The following is a 25,015-nucleotide window of genomic DNA, read 5'->3' as shown; positions in this document are numbered from 1 at the left end:
TGCAGCTCAGTGGTAGAAGACACGCTCTGCATGTAAAGCGGCCTAGGTTCAATCCCCAGCATCTCCAGGTAGACCTGGAAAAGAGCCTTGTCAGAAACCCTAGACTGCTGCTGCAAGTCAGTGCAGCCAATACTAAGCTCAGTGGGTCAATATAAGGTAGCTTCCTAGTGTTGTAAGTTTGAGAGGTTGGATTAATGACCTCCGGGGCATCTTCCAACTTGGTGGTTCCATAGACATGCAAGCCCTTATGGAATTAGACTCACAGGAAATGGCAGAGGCATGTTCACTGGCCCTGCCCAACTGTCACAGCCCTGTCACCTGGCCCCACTGCCTTCTGTGCCCTTGAAGGGTGAAGGTCTCATGCAAGGAAATTCTTCTATGTATGTGGTCTCCCCATGGAATTTAGAAAACCACATGAACAGGGCTCCAAATTGTGCAAGAAGCCTAGATGCATACAGTGCCAGCTCCAGGTTTTTGAAGGTCCTTGGGCAAGACAGCCCCAATGGGCCCCCTCCAGTGTGCCCATTCACACTAGCATGGGGGGAAGGTGGGTGGAGGAACTACGCTGTGGGGAGGGCTAAGAAACCCATGACGCATTCCCCCACACAACCGCGGAACCACACAGAGCAGCGTGGTTCCCTTACCCATCCCCACAGCATGGTTCCGGCACTGTTGCGCTGGCCGCTCCACTGTTGCTAAGCAAAGATGACCATAGAGATCCCCACACTGGCTAGAATGTCACTGGATGTTCCAGACACTCTAGGCGGCCGTCTCTATGGTGGCCAGGATTTATCCACCCATTGCCCGAGGGGTGACACGGTAAGCCACTCTGGGGTCCCTTACCCCCACTGCAGAGGGTGGGTAACGGGAGTGGGTAATTTACCAGTCGTGGACGGGAAACCACCCATATGACTAACCCATCACGGGTCACTCCTGAACACCACGGTGGGTTAGCATGTCATCTGAACCCAGCCAGGGAGTCTACGGCTGAATCTACACACAGCAGTTTTATCGTTATCATACCGCAATGGTAATTATTGGTGCACATGACACCAATGGGCACCAATAGTTATCACTGCAGTATGATAACAGTAAAACTGCTACTTGTAGATTCACCCTACCTTCTCACCACCATCGTCACCAGCTGCTGTTGTTTCTCATCCTCTTTCTCATCGTTGCTACCACTTCCTTGCTTGATGGGCTGAGAGCCGGAGAGCAAGCAGGCTGTGGCGTCTACTGCTCCTCCTCCTCACCACCACCATTGTCTGAGCCAGAGCGAGAGGCAGGTGAACAGGCAGGTTGAAGTGATGAAGAGGAGGAGCAACCCCAGGGGGGTCTTGTTAGGGGCCCCCTCAGCAGCTGCCTGACCTTGCTTACCCTTAACACTGGCCCTGTACATACAACAGGGCCTCTGCTGTAGCCCCTCATCCTCCAATGCATGGAGGGCAACAGGACTGAGCAATGGGGACTCCACAGAGGGTGTCTGAAAAGGTCAACCGATTCTAAGACAGGAGTTTACCTTAATAGGTCTCCTTTGTTAGGCAGACTAGAGGCGGTATGTTGTCATGGGAATTACATAGATCAGCTCATTGCTCACTAAAAAAAGGTAAAGGTAAAGGTGTCCCCAGCCAGTCGTGTCCGACTCTAGGGTGTGGTGCTCATCTCCATTTCTAAGCCGAAGAGCCAGCGCTGTCCGAAGACGCTTCCGTGGTCATGTGGCCGGCGTGACTGAACACCGAGGTGCACGGAATGCTGTTACCTTTCCCGCCGAGGCGGTACCTATTTATCTCCTTGCAATTTCTTGCTTTCGAACTGCTAGGTTGGCAGAAGCTGGGACTGAAGACAGGAGCTCGCTCCGTCACGCAGCACTCAGGTCTCGAACTGCTGTCCTGCCGACCTTCCAGTCTGCAGTTCAGCGTCTTAACCACTAAGGCACCGCGGCCCCTCATTGCTCAGTAGCTGACCTTAACTCAGAAGCAAGTCCCACTGACTTCAATACAACTTACATCCTAGTAGGTATGTATACCATTCCAGCCTTAATTGCACCCCAGGAGTTATGTACATGAGCATTCAGTGCAGATTGCTACTTGTAACAGCTACTGAGGCCATTCTACAGCTGGAATGTACACCACTGAGCAGAAGGTGGTGGCGGAACAGACCGCACCATTTCAGATTGCAGATCATGGTTCTGAATGCTCCCCTACCCTACATTACAAAGAAAACCACTACTTCCAAAGTAGAAAGGAAATACAGAAGGGAGTAGGTTGGTCTAGCTTTCTCCCTAAAATGCCATTTTTTCTACTTATGGAGAGTCTTGTGGCTGTGGTATTGGGGGGGGGGGAGAGGAGGTGTTTAAAAATGACGTCACCCACTTGCAATGGTACAATCCATTCCACTGCGAGGGTAGGCCAGGCAGCTTTCACACCAGAGCTAGTAGCGGTGCTGTCCTATGCATGTCTACTCTAAAGCAAGCTCCATTCGAGTTCAGTGGGGCTTAGAGGTGCGAGTGCATTGGGCTGCAAGCTGAAGAGAGCAAAAAGATGTGTTGAGCAGCGGTAGGGCTTAACTTGAGCTACAGCTTCGTCTGGGCTTCTGTTTCCAGGACCAGGGCCAAGCCCAACCATGAGCAGAAGTCGGTGCTGCTTTTGGCCAAGTGCAGATTGCTTTCCCCTCATCTCCCAGGGTCCCCAATCCGTCCCCGCAGCCTTAGGAGCAAGGTGTTCCAGGACGTCACCCCGGGGGCTCTTTTTCTGAGAAGTGGAGCCCGGGAGGGGTCCCTCCAAGGCGAGGAGGCGGGTCAGCCACAAACAAGCGCGCCCCCGGGCCGCCCCGCACCTGCCTCCCCCGCAGGCCCCGCCCCGGCCCGGCCCGGCCCCGCCCTCCCTGGCTGGGAAGCGGCAGCCGGCGAAGGCGCCAGCCCGCGAGCCCTTCGCAAAGGAGCTGCCGCCGTCGCCGACGAAGGCCCCGCTGCCATGGGGAGAGTGCAAGGAGGGATGCGCTGTGTCAAGTTCCTGCTCTTCATTTTCAACTTCATCTTCTGGGTCAGTGCGGGGCGCCGCGGGCTGGAGAATCAGACGGGGCCGGAGGGGGGGCGCGGGGCTCCGGAAGAGGAGATCCGTGGTCAGGGAGGGGGGCGAGCTGGGCGGGACTGAGGCTCTTCGGGAAGGGGCGCAGAGCGAGGGCTGGCCAACGCCGGAGCGCAGTGAGCATGGTGCTGCGAGTGGGAGGGTCCAAACCGTCCAGCGGTGGGTCTTTTGCGGCGTGCTCCCGCCTCACCACCACGAGCCGAGTCCCTTGCCGCCGCCCCCCCCCCGCTTCTTGCTCCTCCATGGGGCTGCGAACTGGCCCGCTCGCTGTGCCAGAGCCCCACGAAGCTGACTCCCTTCTCCCCCTCGAGCATCCTTCCCTGCCCAACCCCCGGTTATGCCACTCCTGGGTCTCCCTGGGCGGCCAGGCTGAAATGACAAAAGCAAGAGCCGCTTCGCACACGCCTCCTCGTCCGAGCGCATTGGGGAGCCTAATGCCATCTCTCATTGACGCCCCGGATGACGGACGGCTGAAATGCTTCAGTGGGGAAAGGCAGGTTCCTGTCCTGTCCGACCCTCTCTTTCTGCAGCGGCTGCTCTGCACATACAAGCCATCAAGTGATGACTCTGCGTGTATGAACTTGTCTGAAGATAATGAAGCAGTGTGTGGTGGAGTTAGTGTGTTCTGACGCAAGCAGCACAGCGTGGATCATCTGCCATATGATGATCCACGGCAGCCTTCCTCAATCTGGTGCCCTCCAGCTGTGTTAGACTACAACTCCCATCAGCCAGCATGGCCTGTTGTCAAGGATTATGGGAGTTGTGGTCCAAAACATCTGGAGGGTGGAATAAGGCATGTATTATTATTATTATTATTATTATTATTATTATTAACTTTTCAGGTTATATACTTTTTAAATTAGGGGCATTATCAATCCTACCAAAGCTGGCTCCATGATAGTAATAAATGTATCTAGTGGATGAGTTGCCTTTGTTAATGTTCCCACCTGCATCATGCCACTATCTTTCTCTTGGGGGCTGGTGAGGTCATCAGGCCAGGAAAGGTGTCTGCCTCTGCATCCCTCTTGTGTAAATGCCAGTAATCTGTAAATTATCTGTATCACTGTGGGTTTGCCCCAATAATCTGTATGGCCATTCACACCGGTGCCGCAAGTGAGGCAGGCTTGCACCAGTCAAAGCCAAATGAAAAAGCTGAAACCCTCAATGATGCCAAAATGGTTTATTGCATGTGATCGTGATGTGTTTTAGTGGAGTTGGGGTTTTGTTTTTAATTTCTATGGGAAGTCAGTCAAGAAACCACTACAAGTTTTAAATAGCACTGATATGTCAGCATTGGTTAGAATACTGCATGAAAGCGAAGCTGCTCGTACCTGAAGGATATAAAAAACTTTGTGGAGGTTTGGTTGATTTGCCTAGAAGTGCTGTTAACCTAGTGCAGCCTTCCCCAACCTGATGTCCTCCAGATATATTGAAATACAGCTCCTATCATCCTCAGCATGGTCATTAGCCCATACTGGTTATCATCTCCTGAATCTGCATATAATAAAAGGTGACCATGATTAGCCAGAGTTTTCATTCCATTCGAAGAGTGTAAGGACGGCAGACTCCAGTAGATTTGCCCTCCCCCAAAATCACACTTCACTTCTCCCTTTTGATGTATCCATAGACTGCCACCAGCAGCAGCCTTGCCCACCCCTCCTCCATCACTGACTGGGCAGACTTCCATACTCTCTCGCTAGATAGGATGGCTTCAGGGAACCGGTGAGGAGAAAGCAGGCAATAGAGAAACCTGTCTGCGCTAAACAGTGCAATGCCAGGTGGTTGAAGCTAGACTTGACCACTATTGGTATTAAGCAATTTTTTCCCATAAGAAAAAGCCTGAGGACTAGTTATGTCTGGCAATTTAAGCTAGAACTGGTTGGTTGGAAATTTGCTTATAATCTGCAATCAAGTCACTAGTTGGCTGATCAGATAATTTATCAATCATTTGCTTCTGAAGATAACAGTCGTTAGAAGGATTGTTTGTTCTGTTGCCTAATATCCTGCCTGCAGAGCTGTGATCCCCTTTCTTAGAAACAGCTTTTAATTTCAGCATCTCTAGTCACATGGTGAAGGAACAACTGCCAAGGCTGAGTGCATTTTAGGCGATGTAATGAATTCAACTTTGCTCTTTATCTTATTAACAATTTGGATTAAACTTCTCCAATTCGTCTATTGCACATACAAGAATCCTGGGCTTTGCTGTACTCTGATGAGAATTGTTCCATTAGTAGAGAGATGTTTTACCCCCTGAATTCCAAAAGAATAAGCATCACTTTAATTGCTGGTACTCTAGTTTATATCTCGTACAACACATCTCCCAGATCTGAGTACCAGTACAACTTGCCAGTAGAAAAAATAGCTCTTCAGCGAAACCATAGAAACAGCAAAGGAAATAAACAGCCACAATGGGGCACATTTGTTTATCCTTGACATTGTTTTGCTATCAACACTTTCTCAGAGCTGTGTGGCTTTCTGTGCCTAGGCAGTGCAGCTGATCATTAGAGGGAAGCAAAAAATTAATGATTCCCTAAGGAACACTTTGGGACTCTTAAATATGGGCACACTCCTACGATTACATAAAATGGCCCATGTGAAAATAGTCTTCCCTATAACTCTCTTCTGTAAGTTTACTAAGACTTTTGGGAGCTTGTTTGGTTCCTTCCAAGGACAACATCTCAGTTTTTAAATGCAATGAACAGTAAAGAGAGTCCAGAATAACAACACAGTCCTATCCATTGAGTTCAATGGGACTTACTCCTTGGTAAGAAGCATGTATAGGATTGCAGCCTTAATATCATGTATTTGAACTTCCAGGGCCGCATTTATTTATTTATTTATTTATTTACAATATTTGTATAGTGCTCCACATCAAAAGATTTTGGAGTGGTGACCAGCAAACATAAAAGAATAAAACACTATGGGAAAACAGTTAAAACGTTTTAAAATGTTGACTTGGATTCCTGCATTGAGCAGGGGGGTGGACTCGATGGCCTTGTAGGCCCCTTCCAACCCTACTGTTCTATGATTCAATGAAAAGAGAAAAGTTCTGATAAGGCTGAATTTAGTAAATCACAGCTGATCACTCAAGGAAGGCCTCTCAAAATAACTGGAGGCACCAGAAGGAATACAATGTTGGCATCTGCCTTACCTCCAAAGGCAGGGAGTTCCACAGGAAGGGAGCCACCACACTGAAGGCTCTTTTCCTGGTGGACTCCAACCAGGCCATGGGTCCATGTGGAACCACCAGGATCTTGCCCTCTGATGACTTCAGTGACCGGGCAGGTTTGTTTAGGACTTTGTACACTAGTACTGCTACCTTAAACCTGGCTCGGTAGCAAATAGGCATCGAGTGCTGTTCCTTGAGCAAAGGGGTTGCACACTAAAAAGGAGCAGCTCCTGACAACAGCTGAGCTGCTACATCCTGCGCTAGCTCCAGTTTCTGGACCAGCCTTAAGGGCAGGCCCACATAGCGTGCATTGCAGTAATCCTGTCTTGAGGTTACTTATACCTGTCCCGCTGTTATCAAGCTATCCTTGTCTAGGAGAGGCTGTAGCTGGCAAACCAGCTGAAGCTGGTAAAAGGCACTCTGAGCCACCGCAGCCGCTTGGGCCTCCAGTGACAATGCTGGATCTCAGAGTACCCCCAGACCACAAACCTCATCTTTCAGAGGGAGAGCAACCCCATACAAAACAGGCAATGAGCCTGTCTCCCAGACTCGGGAACCACTCACCCACAAGGCTTCCATCTTGCCAGGATTCATTTTCAGTTTATTGGCCCTCATCCAGCCCATTACTGAGTCTAAGCACTGATCCAGAACTTGCGCAGCCTCTCCTGATTCAGATGTCACAGGGAGATAGAGCTGCAGGTAATCAGCATACTGATGGCATTTAGTTCCGAATCCCCTAGTGACAGCTCCCAGCAGCTTCATATAAATGTTAAATAACATTGGGGACAAGATAGTACCCTGCAGAACCTCATAGCTCAATTGCCAAAGGGCCAAGGAAAGGTCACCTAATGTTAACTCTGAAATCGGCCCTGTAGGTAGGACCAGAACCACTGTAGCACAGTGCCTCCAATACCCATCCCACGGAGTTGACCCAGAAGGATACCATGGTCAATGGTATCAAAAGCCGATGAGAAATCAAGCAGAATTAAAAGGGTTGCACTGCCCCTGTCCCTCTCTCTAGCATATATTCCATGCTAAAAACAAATCAAATATCTGCATCAAGACAACCTGAATTTGGTGTGCTGTAAAGGCCTATTTTGCATATTTCCTTCTTCTCCCCCCTCAGAAAGCAGAGAGAGGGTCTGACCTTGGGTTCAGATTTTGACTTGAATGTGCACACCAACCTTCATTCTGATATCTCAGTCTTCAGGGGAGATATTGAATATTTTTGGTATTTTCCTTTTCCCCTTTGAAAATGAGTGCAAGGAGTTGAACTTTCAATGTGAAATTGTGTCCTGGACAGGAGTTATCCAAAGTTGATGCTGTTATTTCAATACTGCATTATAAACAAATACATGTGCAAACAAATGGATTTCCAAATATAGAAATTAAATTGAAGGTTTCAGTTTGCTTAGATAGTAGCACAAATTAAGGGTATTTGCATAATTGACTCCTGTTTTTCATGCATTGGGATAAGGACACTAAATTCTGCCTTCTCACTAGTGAAAATCCTATACAGCACTCCTGGCTTTTGATGTTTCAGCAGGTATTTCCCATATACTTCTAAGCCTATATTCACAGCCATAAGGCCAAGAAACTTGATATTTAGAAAAATGAAAGCTGAGATTCTCAGCATTCTAAGTTCTGCATCCAATACCAGTTTCAGAGCTTGTATGGGTCCTTTGGTCAGTTGCAAAATTCTCAGTGGCCGATCCTGTTGTTTTCTTCCTCTTAGTAGCAATTCTGTCCTGCTTGGTGGATACGCAGATATGGTGCTGTCATATGATCTCTTGGGGACCTGGACGTAGCATTTACTGGTAGTAAGAAAGGACACTTTTTGCCTCTCACTCAGTAATTGCTTCATCCCCGTGGTTTCTGCCTCAGGATGTGGTTCCAGGTGCTTCCAGATGGATGAATCCTATCACTTCCAATCGAAAGACATTTTGCAGCTGTACTGTCTTCCCCTCCTTAACGGAAATTTTTGTGGTGAGAAAAAAGACAGAACTGGTAGGACAACATAGGAGGGTTACAAATGGAAGACAATGCCTGGACCCTCGCATAAAATTCCGTGAATGAAGCAGTGTGATCTCTTGATAAAAACCTCATCTGTGAGCACCTGTTGTCCTTCTGGCTTTGTTTTATCATCTTACACTGTCAAACTGAGATGCTTTCATGCCACTGCAGTTTTTAAGCCAGGGGGTGGGCAACTTAAGGCTCTGCAGTTGTTTTGGTCTACAGCCTTAGCTAGCATAGCCCCTCATGAGGGGTCATGGGAGTTGTAGGCCAAAACATCTACAGGGCCACAAATTGCCCATCCCTGTTTTAAACACACCTTTCCAGTGCCCTGAAAGTTTTTTTGGGTGTGGAAAGTTTAGGTGTACTCCATATTAAAATGGGGGGGGAAACACTCCTTAAAAGCACTCAGCCAACCATCAGTCGTGCAACAGTGATCATACATGGTGCCTGAACACCCATCACTACCATTTAAACAGAAAAGTGTGGTTTCATGTTTTGTACCCAATGGGGCAACAGAGTTTTGGGGACTGTGGTGTGTATAACCTCAGAGCTGGAGTACTTCTTTAAAAAAAAAATCTTAAAAAAAATCTCCTTTGGAATAAATGGCTGTAAGCAGGCAAGAAGAGGAAAGGAAAAGATGAGAGTAAAGCTGGCAGCTCTAGTTGTGAGCATCAGAGAGGGATGTGACATGCCATCAAACCAGCACTCAGAAAATGAACCTCTCACCTTGACCTTATTACATCACAGTAGTGTCGACAGGGCGATGATGCAGGATGCAAACGTACACTTGAATATTTGTAGTCAGCACGCTACACCGGTGCTACTCTGGCAGCATGAAGAAAAGCCTCCATCTGGGCTTGTTAAAAAATGACTGCATGATTTATACTTGACTAAAACCTCTCTGCGTGCACCTGTGCAACACGTGATAATGGGTCTCTGATGGCTATTGTTTTCTGTCATAGACAAGCCTATTCCTCCCAGGTGTGACTTGCTGGTCTGTGTATAACCAACAGAAGGGATTTTAAAAACAGCAGTAAAAGCCAAGCAAAGACAAAAAAAAAAACCCATATGTTCTTAGTACGCCTACATAGGGTTGCACTGCAAGTGGTCAAATCTTAACTATTAGTAGTGCGTATAAAAATAAATGTTTATACTCAGACCAAAGACAACTGCACCAGTGTTTATTGTTCCCAACCCATTTCGAGAACATCTCTTTATCAAGGGCAGTTCTTATTAACTTCCAAACGATGTTTAGAACTTCTGGTTTGCAACTTAATTTTTGTGAAGCACCCAGAGAGCTTTGGCTATGGTGTGGTATAGAAATATAATAAATGAATGGAATGAAATGAATCGCCCTTGATAAAGAGACAATCTCGCAATGGAAGTGTCTTTGGTCTGCATGAAAAGATTTCTTTTTATGCACACTACTGATAAGATTTGACTACTTACAGTACAGTCCTATGCATGCTTACTCACAACAGAAGGAAGTCCTACACAGTTCAATAAGGCTTACTCTGGATAAGGTTACCGTTGCAGCCTTCGTAAATGAGCATCAAGGCACATTCGTCGAGGGACTCTCCTTACATGAGTCTGTAAGTATCCCTACAAAGTTGAAATGGCATTGGAAACTAGCTTATAGCAGCAGACCTTAGTCAAAGGTGGGTGTCATTTGTTCATAATTAGACAAATAGCTGCACAGTGCCCTCCAAGGGGCTGTTCGTGTAATCTAATGTGCAGTGTGGGGCCAGCATCAAAAGTAGGCATGGTGGGGCACTTGCTGAAGGCCCACATCCCGGCAGGGGCCCACTGACAAGAGCCCCCTGGATTGCTCCTCCTCTTCACCATTGCAGCCTACTTGTTCACCTGCCCCTCGCTCTGGTCCACACAACAGTGGTGGTGATGATAAGGAAGAGCAATAGACGCCACTGCCTACTTGCTCATTAGCTCTCTGCCTGTTAAGCGTGCAAATGGCAGCACTTATGAAAAAGAGGCGCAATAGCAGCTGGTGGCAGTGGTGATGAGAAGATAGACTCATTGAAGGTGGGAGTCCATTGAGGGTGCCTTGCCCAAGGGCCCTCAAAAACCTGGAGCTGGTGCAGTGGATGAAGCAGCAAAATGACTGGATAAAATGTTAATAGGACTAGAGGGGGCTTTTGAAGGGACAACCATGGATGTTGCCACAGGATAGTGCAAACAAGACGCAAAGGAGCCCTATATAGATTGCTTTTAACCAGAATGAGCATTCATCTATGGTCTTGTTTGCACATGCATGTTCATAATAACAATAATACTATTTATTCTTTGTAAAGAATTTTAAAATCAAAGGCTGTTCAGTAGATAAAATCAAAGTCAAGCCCTGCCCACAGGCTTACACTCTGTTAGAAGTCATTTGATGTTTACAACATCACAGCTCAAATGCCATGCACAGAGGTTGTCCATGCCACCTCCAAAGGCAAAACTTTGTGAATGGAAGTAGTTCATACATTCAGCTGCAAGGCATCAGAGGATGAAAGAGCAATTGAGTGTGTGTGTGTGTGTGTGTGCGCGCGCACGCGCAGGGCCACCACAAAACATTTTGCTGCTTGAGGTGAAAGACAAAATGGCGCCCACTGCCATTACATGTGTAGAAGCTGACCAGGCTGGCAGCTGAACCTTACTCTGACATTGGCAAAGGGCCAGCATCTTCCACTGCACCTGGGGGCAGCAGGCTAGCTTAGGAGGTGCAAAGCAGGCTACATGGCACACCCAGCTCTGTCCTCCACCATCTTGCCGCCGCTCTCCTCCGTCCCCAGCATCTGCCCTGCCTGATGGTAAGCCTGGCCCAGTGTTATGCATTAGCCCTATGTGTTTCTCTGTGGAAGGAGAAGAGGTCATTGGTCCATACTGGATCCTTGCCCATCTTGGCTTATAAAAACCAGCAAGGGGGGGGGGAATAGGTGGCTGAGCCAGGGAGGTGATTAATGCCTCCTTGCGAGAGGGAGTGGAACAGGCAGTGGTGAGACCACTCCTGAAGAAATTATCTCTGAACCCAGAAGATCTTAACGTGAGGTCAGTGACAAAGGTTCCTTTCCTGGCAAGGTCCTTGAGCGGGTGGTGGCCAACCAACTCCAGACACTCTTGGATGAGACCAATTATTTGGATCCATTTCAGTCAGGCTTCAGGCTGGGTTTTGGCACGGAAACAGCCTTGGTCACCCTGTATGATGACCTATGTCGGGGGAGAGACAGGGGGAGTGCGGCCTGTTGATACTCCCGGATCTCTTGTCAGCTTTCAATACCATTGATGATGGTATCCTTCTGGGGTGACTGAACTGGGCGTGGGGAATACTGCACTGCTCCTATTTGGATGGATGGCTCCAGAAAGTAGTGCTTGGGGAATATCGCTTGGCCCTGTGGATTCTCCAGCATGGGATTCCTCAGGGGTCAGTTTTGTCCCGTATTCTATTTAACATCTACATGAAACTGTTGAGTGGGGTCATCTGGAGTTTTAGAGTGCATTGCCATCAGTACTCTGATGACACGCTGCTCTACTTCTCCTTTTCATCCTCATCAGATGAGGCTGTGGATGTGCTAAATCAGCCCCTGGCTGTGACCATGGACTGGATGAGGGCTAATAAACTGAAGCTAAATCCAGACGACGTTGCTAGCAGGTGGTTCTTCAGTCTGGGTGGAGGGTGCTCAAACCGTTCTGGATGGGATCGCGTTCCCCCGAAGGAGCAGAATCATAGCTTGATGGTTCTCCTGGTGCCAACATTGTCACTTGAGGCTCAGATGGCTCCAGTGGCATGGAATGCCTTCTACCAGACTCGGCTGGTAGCCCAGCTATGCCCCTATCCAGACAGGGATGACCTGGCTTCAGTAGTCTGTGCTGTGGTAACTTCCAAGTTAGATTATTGCAATGCACTCCACATGGGGCTGCCCTTGGACTGTTTGGAAGCTACAGCTTGTGCAAAATGCAGCAGCCAGATTAATAACTGGGGCAGAAGGTCTGAGCATATAACACCAATTCTGGCCCGCTTGCATTGGCTGCCTTTATGTTTCCAAGCCCGATTCAACATGCTAGTTCTAACCTATAAAGCCTTACATGGCTAGGAGCCACAATACCTGATGGAGCGCCTCTCCCAACATGAACATATCTGGACACTATGATTAACATCTGAAGCCTTCCTCCGAGTGCCTCCTCCAAGGGAGGCTCAGAAGGTGGCAGCAAGGGAGAAGGCCTTCTCAGTGGTGGCCCCCTGATTATGGAACAATCTCCCCACTGAGGCTCGCCTGGCACCAACAGCTGGCATCTTTTCGGTGGCAGGTTAAGACTACACCGGGCATTTAATGGCATATGATAGGGCATTTATGACAATATTTATTTATTTTATTTAGGGTGTTTTTACCCCACTCTTCACCCAAAAAAGGCTCCCAGAGTGGTTTACAAGGACGAATATTAAGACAGTCCCTGCCCTCGGGCTTACAATCTAAAAGACGTGACACAAAAGGAGAAGGGATTGGGAGGAAGGAGGGGAAGGAGAGCAAATACACCAATGACTAATGTATAGGACCAGGTTGGTCTCCCCCCTGCGACGATGTTCATCCTGGGAGGCAGGAGGTGCAGCTCCGTAGTGGCCCTCTAGCCGATGGATGAAGCCAGAGTCTGCAGTCCCAAGGAACTGTCAGTTGGAGCTGCGTGTTTTTTCTAGCAGGGAGGGGTGGAGCGATCTCCCTGCAGCTCCTCCCTCTCTGGCTGATGTGTAGGACCAGGTTGGTCTCCCCCCTGCAATGATGTTTATCCTGGGAGGCAGCAGGTGCAGCCCCCCAATTATTTTGTCATTTATGTAAGTATAGTGTCTTATTGAAATTGTTTTAGCTGTTTAAATTGTTTTAAATTTTGTATATTAAAATTTTTACACTATGTTTTATTATCATGTGTTTGTGGTGTGTAATTATTGTGAACTGACCAGAGAGCTTCAGCTATTGGGTGATATAGAAATGAAATAAACAACAACAACAACATCAACAATAACAATAACAAGAAAAACAGTTGGTCACTCTTATCTCAATGCTTCCTTTGTTGGGTAAGTGTATTTGCTTGATTAAAACTGCACTTTTCTGTTCTGCCTTTCATTTTTTTCTCTCAGAGTTATCACCATATTAGTTCCAGAGAATGAGGCCTAGGTCTAGACATGCAGCAGAAATGGTAGAATATTGAGGTGGTAAAATGGACTGCATTACTTCAGATTGCTGGTGGGGACTCATATTTTTGAATGATTTTCTCTGTAACCAAAAACCAAATTTCCCTGCAAATAGTCAACTAATACTGCAAGGACAGGGATAGGCTAGAATCTTCCAGATTTGTTAGTTTTCTACCTGCAGCGAACGTTTAAAAGGAGGAGCAATAAAAATGGTATCTTCTGCTTGCAATCTGAAGTGGTGCAGTCCAGTCTACCACTTCATTCTGTTACAGGTGTAGACCAGGCCTGAGAAATGCAGTGAAGACAAGATGAGATGGAGGCCTCTCAGCCTTCCCATGTCTTTTGATAGATATATACCTGCTTTTAACATTTAACAGAGTTCTTCATGAAGAAATAAAAAGAGTAGCATGAGCGAACTCTCGCTAGCCATGGAAATATGCATTCATTTTTTGGTGTAAAAGTGCCATTTTCCTTGGGGTAGGCTCTTGCTTTTGTTCAAAGCTATACAGAATTTATATATCCTTTGGGGGGGTTGAAATTATTAATTTTCATATATGAAAATGTATCACAGAAATCTGTCTTGGGACTTAGTGGCTGCTAAGGAAGCTATTGGAGGGAAGCAGTGAAATTAATGCATTCTCTGTATGAACAGATCTGTTTTTAATTTTTAAAGAATTGTATATTTCTATTATGGAAGCTTTTGGAGTGAAGACAGAGGTAATATAAAAAGAGTCCACTGGGGTCCTGCGGTGAGCCTGATGTCCTCTGGGCTTTGCAACAGAAATGACACAGGTGCAACACCGGTGAATCCAACGTGGGCTCAGCGATCTGATTTACCTTTTCTTTCTGCTTTGGATGGAGGGTCTGCATTTTAAATTTTAAATGGGCCACTTATACATATTTCAATCCATTTGTCATCTAATTTAAGAAAATGTGTCCCTTTTTAAAATGAAACTGCAAAGCTGCTCTGGAGATGTGGGTGGAGGCTTCTTGGTTGCATCACAAGTGACATCACTTGATGCCAGCCAATCTCAGCACTGTTAGGGATGTACGAAAGTCACTTACCTTTCTGCGGATTATGTTGATGGTAGGGGGGGAGGCGTTCCGTCCCTCCCCCCGGAATCCTCGACGGGGGGGAGGTGATCCGTTCCTCCCCCCCCGGAATCCTCCACGGCCGGCTGTGCTCTGCGGAAGCTCCGCGGAGCAGCTGGCCAGGCCCAGCCAGGCCAGAGCCATCCGCAACCGGATTTCCGGCCGCGGAGGGCTCTGGGGGGAAAAACAAAACAAAACTGCATACGCAAATGGCAGCGGCTACAGCCGCCACAGTTTGCGTTCCTTATTTTTGGCCATCTTAATCTACGTAAATATTTACGTAGTAGACTATGACAGCGAAAATCAAGGGGAACACAAATAGCGTAGCGGGCGCTATTTGCGTCCCTTTTTGATTCACCGTTTTAGCCTACGTAAATATTTACGTAGGCTAAAACGGGGAATCAAAAAGGGACACAAATAGCGCCCGCTACGCTATTTGCGTTCCCCTTGATTTTCGCCGTCATAGTCTACGTAAATATTTATGTAGACTAAGGCGGCCAAAAATAAGGAACGCAAATGGCGGCGGCTATAGCCACCGCCATTTGCGTAAGCGGTTTTTTGTTTTTTTTTTAAACCCAGCCATGATAGGCTACGTAAATCTTTACGTAGCCTATCACGTCATGTTTTTTTTGTTTTTTGTTTAAACCCAGCCATGATAGGCTACATAAATCTTTACGTAGCCTATCACGTTGTTTTTTGTTGTTGTTTTTTACAAGACTGCAAATGGTGGCGGCGGCAGCCGGTCGGAAGACCAGCCGCCACCCGGAACATCCGCCCCAGGTAAGTCTCATCCCAGGGGGGATCCACGGGGGGGCGGGGGGGTGGCAGGTCGTTCCGCCACGGAATTCGGGGAATGCACTGGCATTCGGCCTCACCGAGATCCGTGGCAGAATTCTCTGACATCCCTAAGCACTGTGCAAAGCAGGCTTCTACTGGAAATTTGTACAGGAAGTGCTTTTTTTTTGTCCTCCAGAGCTGGAAATGGTGCTTTTAAAGTAGCCTCACTGCTTGCTTTTTTTTTCTTTTTTTTTAAGTTATGTCTGTCTTCACCATTACAGTGCTAGCCTATGCACATCTACTGGAAAGTAAGTCCCATGGTGTTCAATGCAACTTTCCCCCAGGTAAGTGTATGTAGGATTGCAGCCTAACAGTGCACAGGATTGCATGTCCACTCAGAAGTAAGTCCTATTGAGTTTAATGGAACAAGCTTCCAGATAAGTGGGTTTTTCATCCACCAAAGCCAAAACATTAAAGGAACCAATTTCTCCAAGCATGTAGTTAGCTGTTCATGGGTATGAGATTTTACAGTTAAGAGCACTGTTTGAAACTTCTCTCATGGCAGTATAACTGAGTTTTTTTCCCTTCTGGAAATTCTTTCTTTGTGTGATTAAAATCTCAGGTTATAGTTTATTATATCAGCTTACAGGTTTCCTCTGCATTTAATACAATTTCCTTACTGTGTAGGGTGGACACTGCTATGCAATTCCACTGATGCAAGGAGGGTTGTGTTATTCATTTAAACAATGGCACTACATCCCATAGAAAGAACATTTTCTGATGTGTTCAACAGGCAATAACAGGGTTACAGTAACTGCCGAAAGTCAGTAGAACTTGCAGGTTAGAGGGCATTTTCCAAACCACAGTACCGATAGGGATCAGAAAAAACAGCTTTAAGGCTGGAAACCAAAATCAAAAAAGGAACAGCTGCACCAATCGAATTCCCAATGCATTTCAATACAGGTCATTATCATGATATATAATGTACACCAAAGCATTTAATATACAATTTTACATGTTTCAAAAAAAAATTAAATAATATACATTAGCTAATTAGGACAGATTCCTACTTAGCAAGTTCTGAAGTTTGTGATTAGCTAATTCATATTATTAAAGACATTTTTGGAAACATGTAAAATTGTATTTTAAATGCTTTGGTGTACATTATATATAATTTATCATGTATTTTACATTCTTCAGTTCCCTTGATAAAGACTTGTGTCGAAACACGTCGGGAATTCAATTGGTGCAGCTGTTCCTTTTTTTATTTTCATTTTCCAAATCAATTTTCTCTGCTAGTAGGACTGTGCACACAGCTCTGGTAAATGTCCAGATCTAGCCACTTCCAGTCTCAGATCATAAAATAGACACTTTAGCATTTGCTGCAACCCCTACCACAGATGCTTCCAGTGCTGTCTCACAGCTTCTTCCTTTTCATATTGAATGTACTTGTAAATTAAGCTTGTTTATCTTCCACTGTTTTTTAATGTTTGTTTGCTTTTAATTAAACTGCCCTTCATATTTGTGGATACCAGGGCAGGGTGCAATCAGTATAGCCAAACAAGACATTCAAAAAATAAAATACACGATAAAGCACCAAAACAAAATCTTCACAATAAGACAGTTAAGAGGCAGCTAAAACAACAACAGACTGATCACCGTAGCCCCATCGAGGGACATTTGGGGGATCAGTAAGGTCAAAGTCAACTGCCGCTACATAGGGGCAAGCTGCAATAGTTGGAGAAAATGTGGCAACCTAAGCTGCCCCATTAGTGGATGGATCATCTGCTTGGCGTAGTGGTGTTCACCTTGTTCTGGAAGGGGTTACACTCCCTCTATTGGATCAGATTCGTAGTTGGGGGGGGCAGTCTTGGATCCAACATCGTAACTGGAGGCGCAAGTGTCCTCATTGGAGCACCTTTTATCAGCTTAGGCTGATGCACCAACTGCGACCCTATCAAGACCGGTAGTTTAGCGGCAAAGTCAGAAGTGCAGGGTCCCTTCGTGACAGTCACAGCCACGCCCCCTCAGAGCCATGCCCCCTTCTAAGGTTGTACAACCTTGTAAGATATACCGCCTTCAACTGGGTTCCAAAAACAGTGCAGCTGAGAGTGAGGCAGGGGTGTTTCAATTGGATGTCTGAGAAAAAATGCAGGGGTGTTAAAATCTTTTTCACCCATTCACTCCAACACAAACATTTTAGGTTTTCAAAATATGACACTCTGTGGAAGCTTCATCCTCTCAACTCAGCCCTCATGGACAGATCCCTTCTCGTTTAAACAGCCCCTTGCACACTTCCCTAGTGCCCCAACATTGCCCATTAGCCTTCCCCAAGCTCCTTCATTATATCTCCTCCCTCCCCCTCCAACAGAAACGTCCACACACCCAGCTAGATTGAACTACACACACACACACACACACACACACACAGAGGTGTAGTGGTAAATTTGGAAATGCAGGAGCTCATTGTGACAGTCTCCAAGGGCAGTCCAAAAATGTCAGGTAGCTGGGTCGATCCATATCAACAAACCAGTTCTAGGGGTTTTCATCTCCACCAGGAGCACGTCTTTGGTAAAGCGAATAGGTCTTAATTGAGCATTCCAGACCAAGTCATCCCAAATACTTTGCATTCCAACATGGAACAATATATTGTTGCTTGGTAAATTCATTCCCCCCACAGCTACAGTGAGGATCGCAGCTAAGCTCAGAGGGAACAGGGAATTCTAAGGGACGTGGCAGATGACATCAGAGTCCCTGCTAATGAAAAAATGTCGGGGCTGCATCCCTGCGAGCCCTGCTTCCACTATACCACTGATCAAGACAGAGATAGCCTAGCTACGGTTGTCCATGTTCTGGTAAACTCTATTTTTTATTAATGTGGTGCATTTTACATGGGACTGCTTTTGGAAAAGGTCCAGATTTTAGCTGGTCCAAAATTGGTCAGCGAGAATGTTAACAGGGACTGGCTGATGCGATCATATTATGCCAGTGCTTTGTAATCTGCGCTGGCTTCCAGTCCATTTCCAGATGCAATTTCAAAGTGGTGGTATTTACTTTCAAAGCCCTAAATGGCATGGGACCATCTTACCTGAAGGTTTCCCACGTATAACAGCCCAGATCTTAAGGTCATCTTCCAAGTCCGTCCTCCAAGTACTCCTGCCAAATTAGACAAAGTGGGTGGCTACAAGAAGAGGGCCTTTTCAGTGGTGGTGCCCTAGTTGTGGAATGTTATTGCATTTTATGGTTTTAAATCTTGTTTTGTGAACTGCTGAGAGAGTTTTGCTATTGGACAGTATAGAAATATAACAATCAATCAGTACATGCATAAATAATGCCTTCTCATTCTACTTCCAAACTGAACCAAAAATGCATCTTCAGGCATCAGTTGAAGTAGGCTGTTGTCTCTCAGAAGGTGTGTGACAATAAATCAACCTCCATAGTGTTTTGATGATACTTTTTGCTGCCATAGACTAACATGGCAACTTTTCTGGAATTTCTTTCCTCTTAGAACATTGTTTCCTTATTGCTGAATGTTGTGTTTCTGATGCCCCTGTTTATACCTACTGACCTCTCTTGATGCCATGTTCAATCAAGTGACTGTTGTTTCTGAAATGGCTGTTTTGTCAGGGTGCAGCTATGCCACTGGTTTAGCACATGTTGATGGCTGCTCACAACGACACACTCATGACTGCTGTGGTATGTGCTTAGCTCTGTCCATTTTGGGGCATATCTATGTTTGTACTGGTATGTAGATCCTGTGTTCATGTTGAGCCTATGGTTTGGAGCAACTTGTAGCCCTCCAGATGTTTGGGCCTACAACTCCCATGATCTCTCACCATGGGCTATGCTGGCTAAAGCTGTTGAGAGTTGTAGGCCCAAACATCTGGAGGGCCACACGTTGTCCACCCTTGATCTACCACATGTTAGAAATCTGAACAATGCATATCAGGAAGTCAACACAGGAATGAATGGTTCTGTAGCTGTGCCTTCACTGTGGCTGAATAAGGTGGTGTCACCATTTGTACCGCAGAATGAGGCGACAACTCGAATTTCTTCCATGAAATTGTTGGGCCTAGATTCCAGCCTAGTAGCCTATCAAGCCTCTTGCTGATCTTTTTCACAATTACTTGTCACTTGTATTTTGTTGTTTACATGAAACCCCAGCAGTGACACCCCATGTGGCAATTAGGCCTTTGAGAATCCTCCATTGATACCAATGCAGGCTTTTAAAAAACTTTATTTCTATGTAAGGTGTGGGTGGGGCAGGGTCAAGAAGGGAGGCCGTGGGCCAAATGGGGAGGCCCCATGGGCTGCAACTGGCCCATGGGCCAGAGGTTCATTGCCCCTGCTTTAATGTATTACTGATTCTGGTTACAAAGCAACTTGTCATTGAATGATATTCAAAGTATGGACCGTGTCTTAGCAGCTGTTCTGTTCTGAGTGCATGTGCTTCCGTGTTTAGAATTGGAATATACAAAAGCATATGGCCTGAGAAATCCTATAGTGCAGTTCAGCTGTTCAAAGTAATATGGTGCCCTGCATGTCGCCTTTGTAGACATGCTGTAAGTTTTGCAGGTTGCACGGTAGCTTGACGAGAGCAGCACCCAGGTGTGTATTCATTAGCAGTTCTAAGTCCAGGAAAAGTTGCACGCCTCCTCCTGCTCTTTTGCCTGCTCTCCCCATATCACAGTGGTATACCCCACACTTGCAACCCTCTCCACCAAACTTGCAGCTCCAGCACCACACAAAGGATTGCGCTACTGGACTCTCAGTGTCTATATGGCAGCTTCTCCATGTGCTCATTTCAGTGCTCCAGCAATAAACTTGGCAGTACAGAGAACATGCTAAGAGAAGACTTCCCAAAAGAAGGCTTCTGGGTCTGCATTCATATCTGCATCCAGAAGCCATCAATGCAACACCCACGGGGGGGCATGGTGCTACATAGATGAGTGGAGTAAATGCATAGGCTGAAGCAGGGGTGGACAACGTTGGCCTCAGATGGGTCCCCATGTCCATTTTTTGGCCCCCTGTATGTTGCTGCCACATTTGCCATGGCAGCAGCAATGTTGTCTGATTTTGCAGAAAACAGAGCATGTGGGGAGCATTGCCCACTCCTGGGCTGAAGCCTCCATGCATCTGGACAGCAGAAGTGTGGGTGTGTTCTGTGGAACCTCTTGAGAAACAGGAAGCTGCAGTTCAGCCTTTCTTCCTCCTGGCTCTTATTGTTTGCTTGCTTGCTTTTGGAAAGTGCTTTCTTGTATACAGGCTGGGCCTGTGAGCATGAGCAGAGCATTTTTTCTAAGAAGTATTATGGCCCAGCTGAATAATACAAAAGACACTAGGATGAATATCAGGCTCCACCTCTGCCCTGTAAGTATAAGTTAGAGGTCCTTTAGCCCCCAGGAAGGGTTGCAAAGCAATCCTGAATCCTCTTATTAAGCATCAGACCATGTGTGATTTTGCAGGCTGCTCACACTTGGGTCTCCCCTTGCTAGCCATTAGTGATGTTTGAGCCCATGGGCAACATTACTGGACCCATTTTAAGGACTGAACGCTGAGCTGCTTCATTGCCAAGAGGACATAAATGGGGCAGCTGGAGTTCCAGAGGAGTGTGATACCTTTTTATAGCAATCAGCCAAGTGTGAATAAGACCGTCAATCAAAATGTAAGGAACATGGGTGTCTGTGGGGCAATGTAGTGTTATGAACAGATATTACAAAGACACCCTAAGTCTCCATTACTCTCACATCCAAAGGAAATGAGATCTAGTAGTCCTGCCCGTGGACCTTTTGCTGCTTGAGGGGGTAATATAGTTTGAGTCCAAGGGAGTATCCCTACAGTGGAATGTAGGTGGGTGGGAGGACAGTGCAGCTTCTTCTGTTAGCTGTGTATATGTGTGTCTTCTAAGGTCAGTTCAGCGCACCAAGAGTCTGCTGTTTTTACTCATATGCTGAGCATGTGCTGAGAGGATCATTATCATCCTGCAGGAGCATTTGGAAGAGACAGCCAGTCCCTGCAGGAACTGTGGGTCTGATCACTTACCACGTTAATTCATGAGTAGGTTGTGAAAGAGACAAGATGATTTCGTCTTGCCTTGGAATCGGTCTGCTTCACAAACTCTCCTGCCAGCAAGCTGCATCACAGAACGCACAGCATGATTTCATCCACCTAAGATGTAGAGGAGAGCCATTGCACAATGGCTGTGCTTTGCAGGCCTGAAATGGAAGCTGTTGCACTGGGCCTTACTCCTGAGTAGGCTTGCTTAGAATTGAACTGGGAGTTTTTATGCTTGGTGGCAAAATGGCCAAATTGGTAAGCATTATATCTGCCCTTGGCCCTGCCCACTGGGGGAATGCAGCCCCAAAGATCCTTCCCAAATTGGAATTTGGCCCCTGAGCTGAAAAAAAGTTTGCTGCCCCTGTTCTAAGGGGAGACTGTGTCATCAGGAACTGTGGGGTATTTCTGAAATGAGTGCTGAATTGCAGCTGTGGGTGTGTGCACACACGAATATGAGAGAGTGTGGTACTGAGAAGTCTGAGAGATGAGCGAGTTTAGAAGTGACACTGGAGAGAGAGAATTAAAAAAAAACACACTGTGAAATGTTAAAGACTTCAGGAAATAAATACTATCCACTGGTGTAACAAACTACAATAACCTACACCAGGTGGACGACCACTTGTAATCCTCCAGATGTTGTTGAATTGCAACTCCAAGCAGCCCTAGCCAGCATAGCCAATGGTGACGGATGATGGGAGTTGCAGTCCAACAACATTTGGAGGATCACAAGTTGCTCACCCCCTGACCTACAAATTTAATGCCTCACTGCAAAGTTGGGCCCCCACAGCTCTTAATGGGGTTCTGCCATCTCCTGCATATCTGCAGGGGCGAGGGGAAATCTGCAAGCTGCTGCTTCGATTATTTCACCAAAGCAAATCCTTTCTATTGTTTCCTTGTAACATCTGAAGGGTGTGTTTTTGCCATCACTTGTTCAGAGAAATGCATGTGTTAAGCTGACTTTAGCTTTGGAGTTGTACACATGGGCAAAGAGTGACAGTGACTTTTGCGCAGTCCTATGCGAAGCAACTGTTTCCAGCAACAGCACTTGTAAGTAACATGCCAGCACAAAGCAGCTGCTTCTCCATGGCCTGTTTCCTTAAGCAGGTTACAGGGAGCTAGTAGTCTGTGCACTGTATCTCTCGATTTCAATACCCTAAGTGTTGACAAAATATAGTATTTTTTAGTCTAACAGTACACTTACATTCTCACAGACCTAACTTAACATAGCAAATGTATAACTTTTATCATTACAACCAAATAACGGATTAGCTTTATTATACACAATTTAAAAGTGATTAGTTTCATGCTCTTCATTACTGCCCCTTTCTACTATGTCTCAGAGCTATATGCACACTGATAGTTGCTTATTTGGGGGGAGAGGTTGTTGTGTGCTACAATCTCTCTGTGTGTCAATAGGAGAGGTCTGAATTGTCTATTTGATGCCACGAGAAAAAGCACAGCAATTAGAAGCAATGGGTAGTGTGCACACACCACACAGCACCCTGCTCCAAAGTGCACTGGACAGAGACCCTTTCCCACCTAAAGTGTTCTTCTGCTTGTCGGAACATGGCAAGTTACCTTCTATCAGGGTCAGGGGTTTTTTGTCCACCTAACTCGGTGTTGTGTGTTTCAGTCTCCTCCATCCTGGCACCCTCCAGATGTGTTGGAACTACAGCTCCCATCATCACCAGTCAGCATGGCTGTTGGTTGTGCTGGCTAGGGATGATGGGAGTTATAGTTCTCTGGCAGCATCTCTCCAGGGACTTAGGCAGAGGTCTCTCTTGTCACCTACTAGCTAATCCTTTTTTAAAAACCTGAGGTGCCAAGGATTTGAACCTGGGATTTTTTTAATGGAAACCATGTGTTCTGCTATTTAACTACAGTCCCTCCCCATATTGTTCTTTGTGAGACTCGCAGATGCAGAGATAACTCTGTAACATGCCCTGAAAATGAGTCCCTCCTGTTCCTTTTCCATTCTCTCACACACCCTATTTTTGCCCCCTCGCTTTCCCCAGCCAATATTCATTGGAACAGCAGGCAGTAGCTGAGGCACAACAGAGATGGAGGTTTGAACTAGCCCCAGCCTGCAGCATTGAGGGCTCCTCCCTCCCTGGGTTTCTGATAGTGGAATTTTCTATGAATGACCTGGGACAATTATGCTCTGCAGCACAGTCAGCAGCAGCGGGGAGTATGTAGATGATAATGAGCACTTGGGCTAGAGGTCTAATAAGATCAGATTTTCATTTGTTTTAAAAAGAAAGGTGAGTGAGGGCCAAAACAGACATCACTTTTAATCTAGCAGCGTTTTTTCTTTCCTTTTTGACTCCTGAATAGGTTCTGGGAGCCCTCTGCCTACTCTAGAGTAAAAATGTTTTTTAGAACATTTAGAACCTAGCTGCTAGATACGGATTTAAAGTAATGTCTGTTTTGGCCCCGAGAGACTTGGAAAAGAAGACTGGTTTATTTCAGGTATTATTGTACTGGAATTGCTGTTGCCAAGAAAGGGAGTCACATAGGCATCTTAACTGAATCAGCTCCTCAGATTGTTTTGAGCAACCTGGAGCACAGCAGGAACACACACACACACACACACACACTTTTTTTTTCATGTGTGCCTATTCTGTGGTGCAGCACAGAATGGTTTGCCTGAGGTGCATTGTGTTTGAGGGGTATGTGTGTATAAATGTTCTGTAAGAGGGAAGAATTGGGATAGACAGATCAGACAGTTTCACTGGCTATGTTCGGATGATCGCAGGAGTGAAAGAACCCACCTGTTTCTGCCCTGGGGCACGTGCCAGTCGTGTGACCACGATGCAGCATGGGTTGCTGTGCTGGCCAGACCTGGCACTCAGCATGGCGGGGTGGCCTTGTACCCACCCCACAACCCCTACTGCAAGTTGTGGATTGGAGAGCGGGTACGAAGCCAGCCCTGTCATGTGGTGCGCCGGGTTCAGACAACACAGCAACCCACGCTGCATCGTGGGTAATTATGTAACTAATAGTCCCGTGACCGGCACCCACGGGGGCAGGAAAAGAATCCATGATGGGTTCTTTCACCCCTGCAATCGTCCAAACCCAGCCAGTGTCTCCCACACTCAGATTTCATGAGCCAAGTTCTTTCTGTCCCATTTATGAAGAAATTTGCAGATTTTGATATGTTCTTACCAAAAACAAACCAAATGAAATTCTCACCCATCTGCACTGGCCAAATTCAATAGGTACAGCCATTTCAGCCTTTCCCAACTTGATTCCCTCCTGATATGTTGGACTGAAATGCCTATCATTCCCAGCCAGCATGGCCAATGGCAGTACAGCACATCTGGAGGGCACCAGGTTGGGGAAGGCTAAGCAATCTTCATCATGGAGAGGACTGTGTTGTACCTACCTGCCATGCAGCTGTTAACAACAAGGGGACCATCAGGAAAAGAACAGGTGGCAGCCCTAATTCAGCATTACAAACACGGCTGGATATACAGGGATTCGAACCCTGACATTTACGTGCTAAGCACTCAAAGTTTTCTGCCTGGATGGACAAATCTGTCAGTTTCAATTTCTCCCACATTTAATTTTTTTTACGAATCTCGAGTTCTTTCCATCTTGCTTGCTTGTTTGTTTATTGTTAGATTTATATCCTGC

General features: G+C 46.4%; 1 protein-coding gene across 2 annotated transcripts in view; it reads left to right on the top strand.

Moving 5' to 3' along the window:
- The first annotated feature begins 2,870 nt into the window (after window positions 1-2,870).
- TSPAN2 (tetraspanin 2) overlaps window positions 2,871-25,015 on the top strand; it is an 81,587-nt gene continuing 59,442 nt past the window's right edge. The window contains exons 1-3 of one of the 2 annotated variants that reach the window (XM_084853582.1): window positions 2,871-3,041; window positions 13,223-13,336; window positions 15,580-15,666. In XM_084853582.1, the coding sequence (XP_084709708.1) occupies window positions 15,613-15,666 (54 nt within the window). In that variant the 5' untranslated portion in view covers window positions 2,871-3,041; window positions 13,223-13,336; window positions 15,580-15,612. The remainder of the gene's footprint in view (window positions 3,042-13,222; window positions 13,337-15,579; window positions 15,667-25,015) is intronic. The other variant, XM_084853581.1, reaches the window with a different exon arrangement.

This window comes from Heloderma suspectum, chromosome 4 (genome assembly GCF_057233095.1).
Source record: "Heloderma suspectum isolate Gila_16-S chromosome 4, 16-S_ref, whole genome shotgun sequence".
NCBI classification, from domain to species: Eukaryota; Metazoa; Chordata; class Lepidosauria; order Squamata; family Helodermatidae; genus Heloderma; species Heloderma suspectum.
Note: the sequence above shows the minus strand (reverse complement) of the source record. Positions and strands in the feature narration are given on the sequence as shown.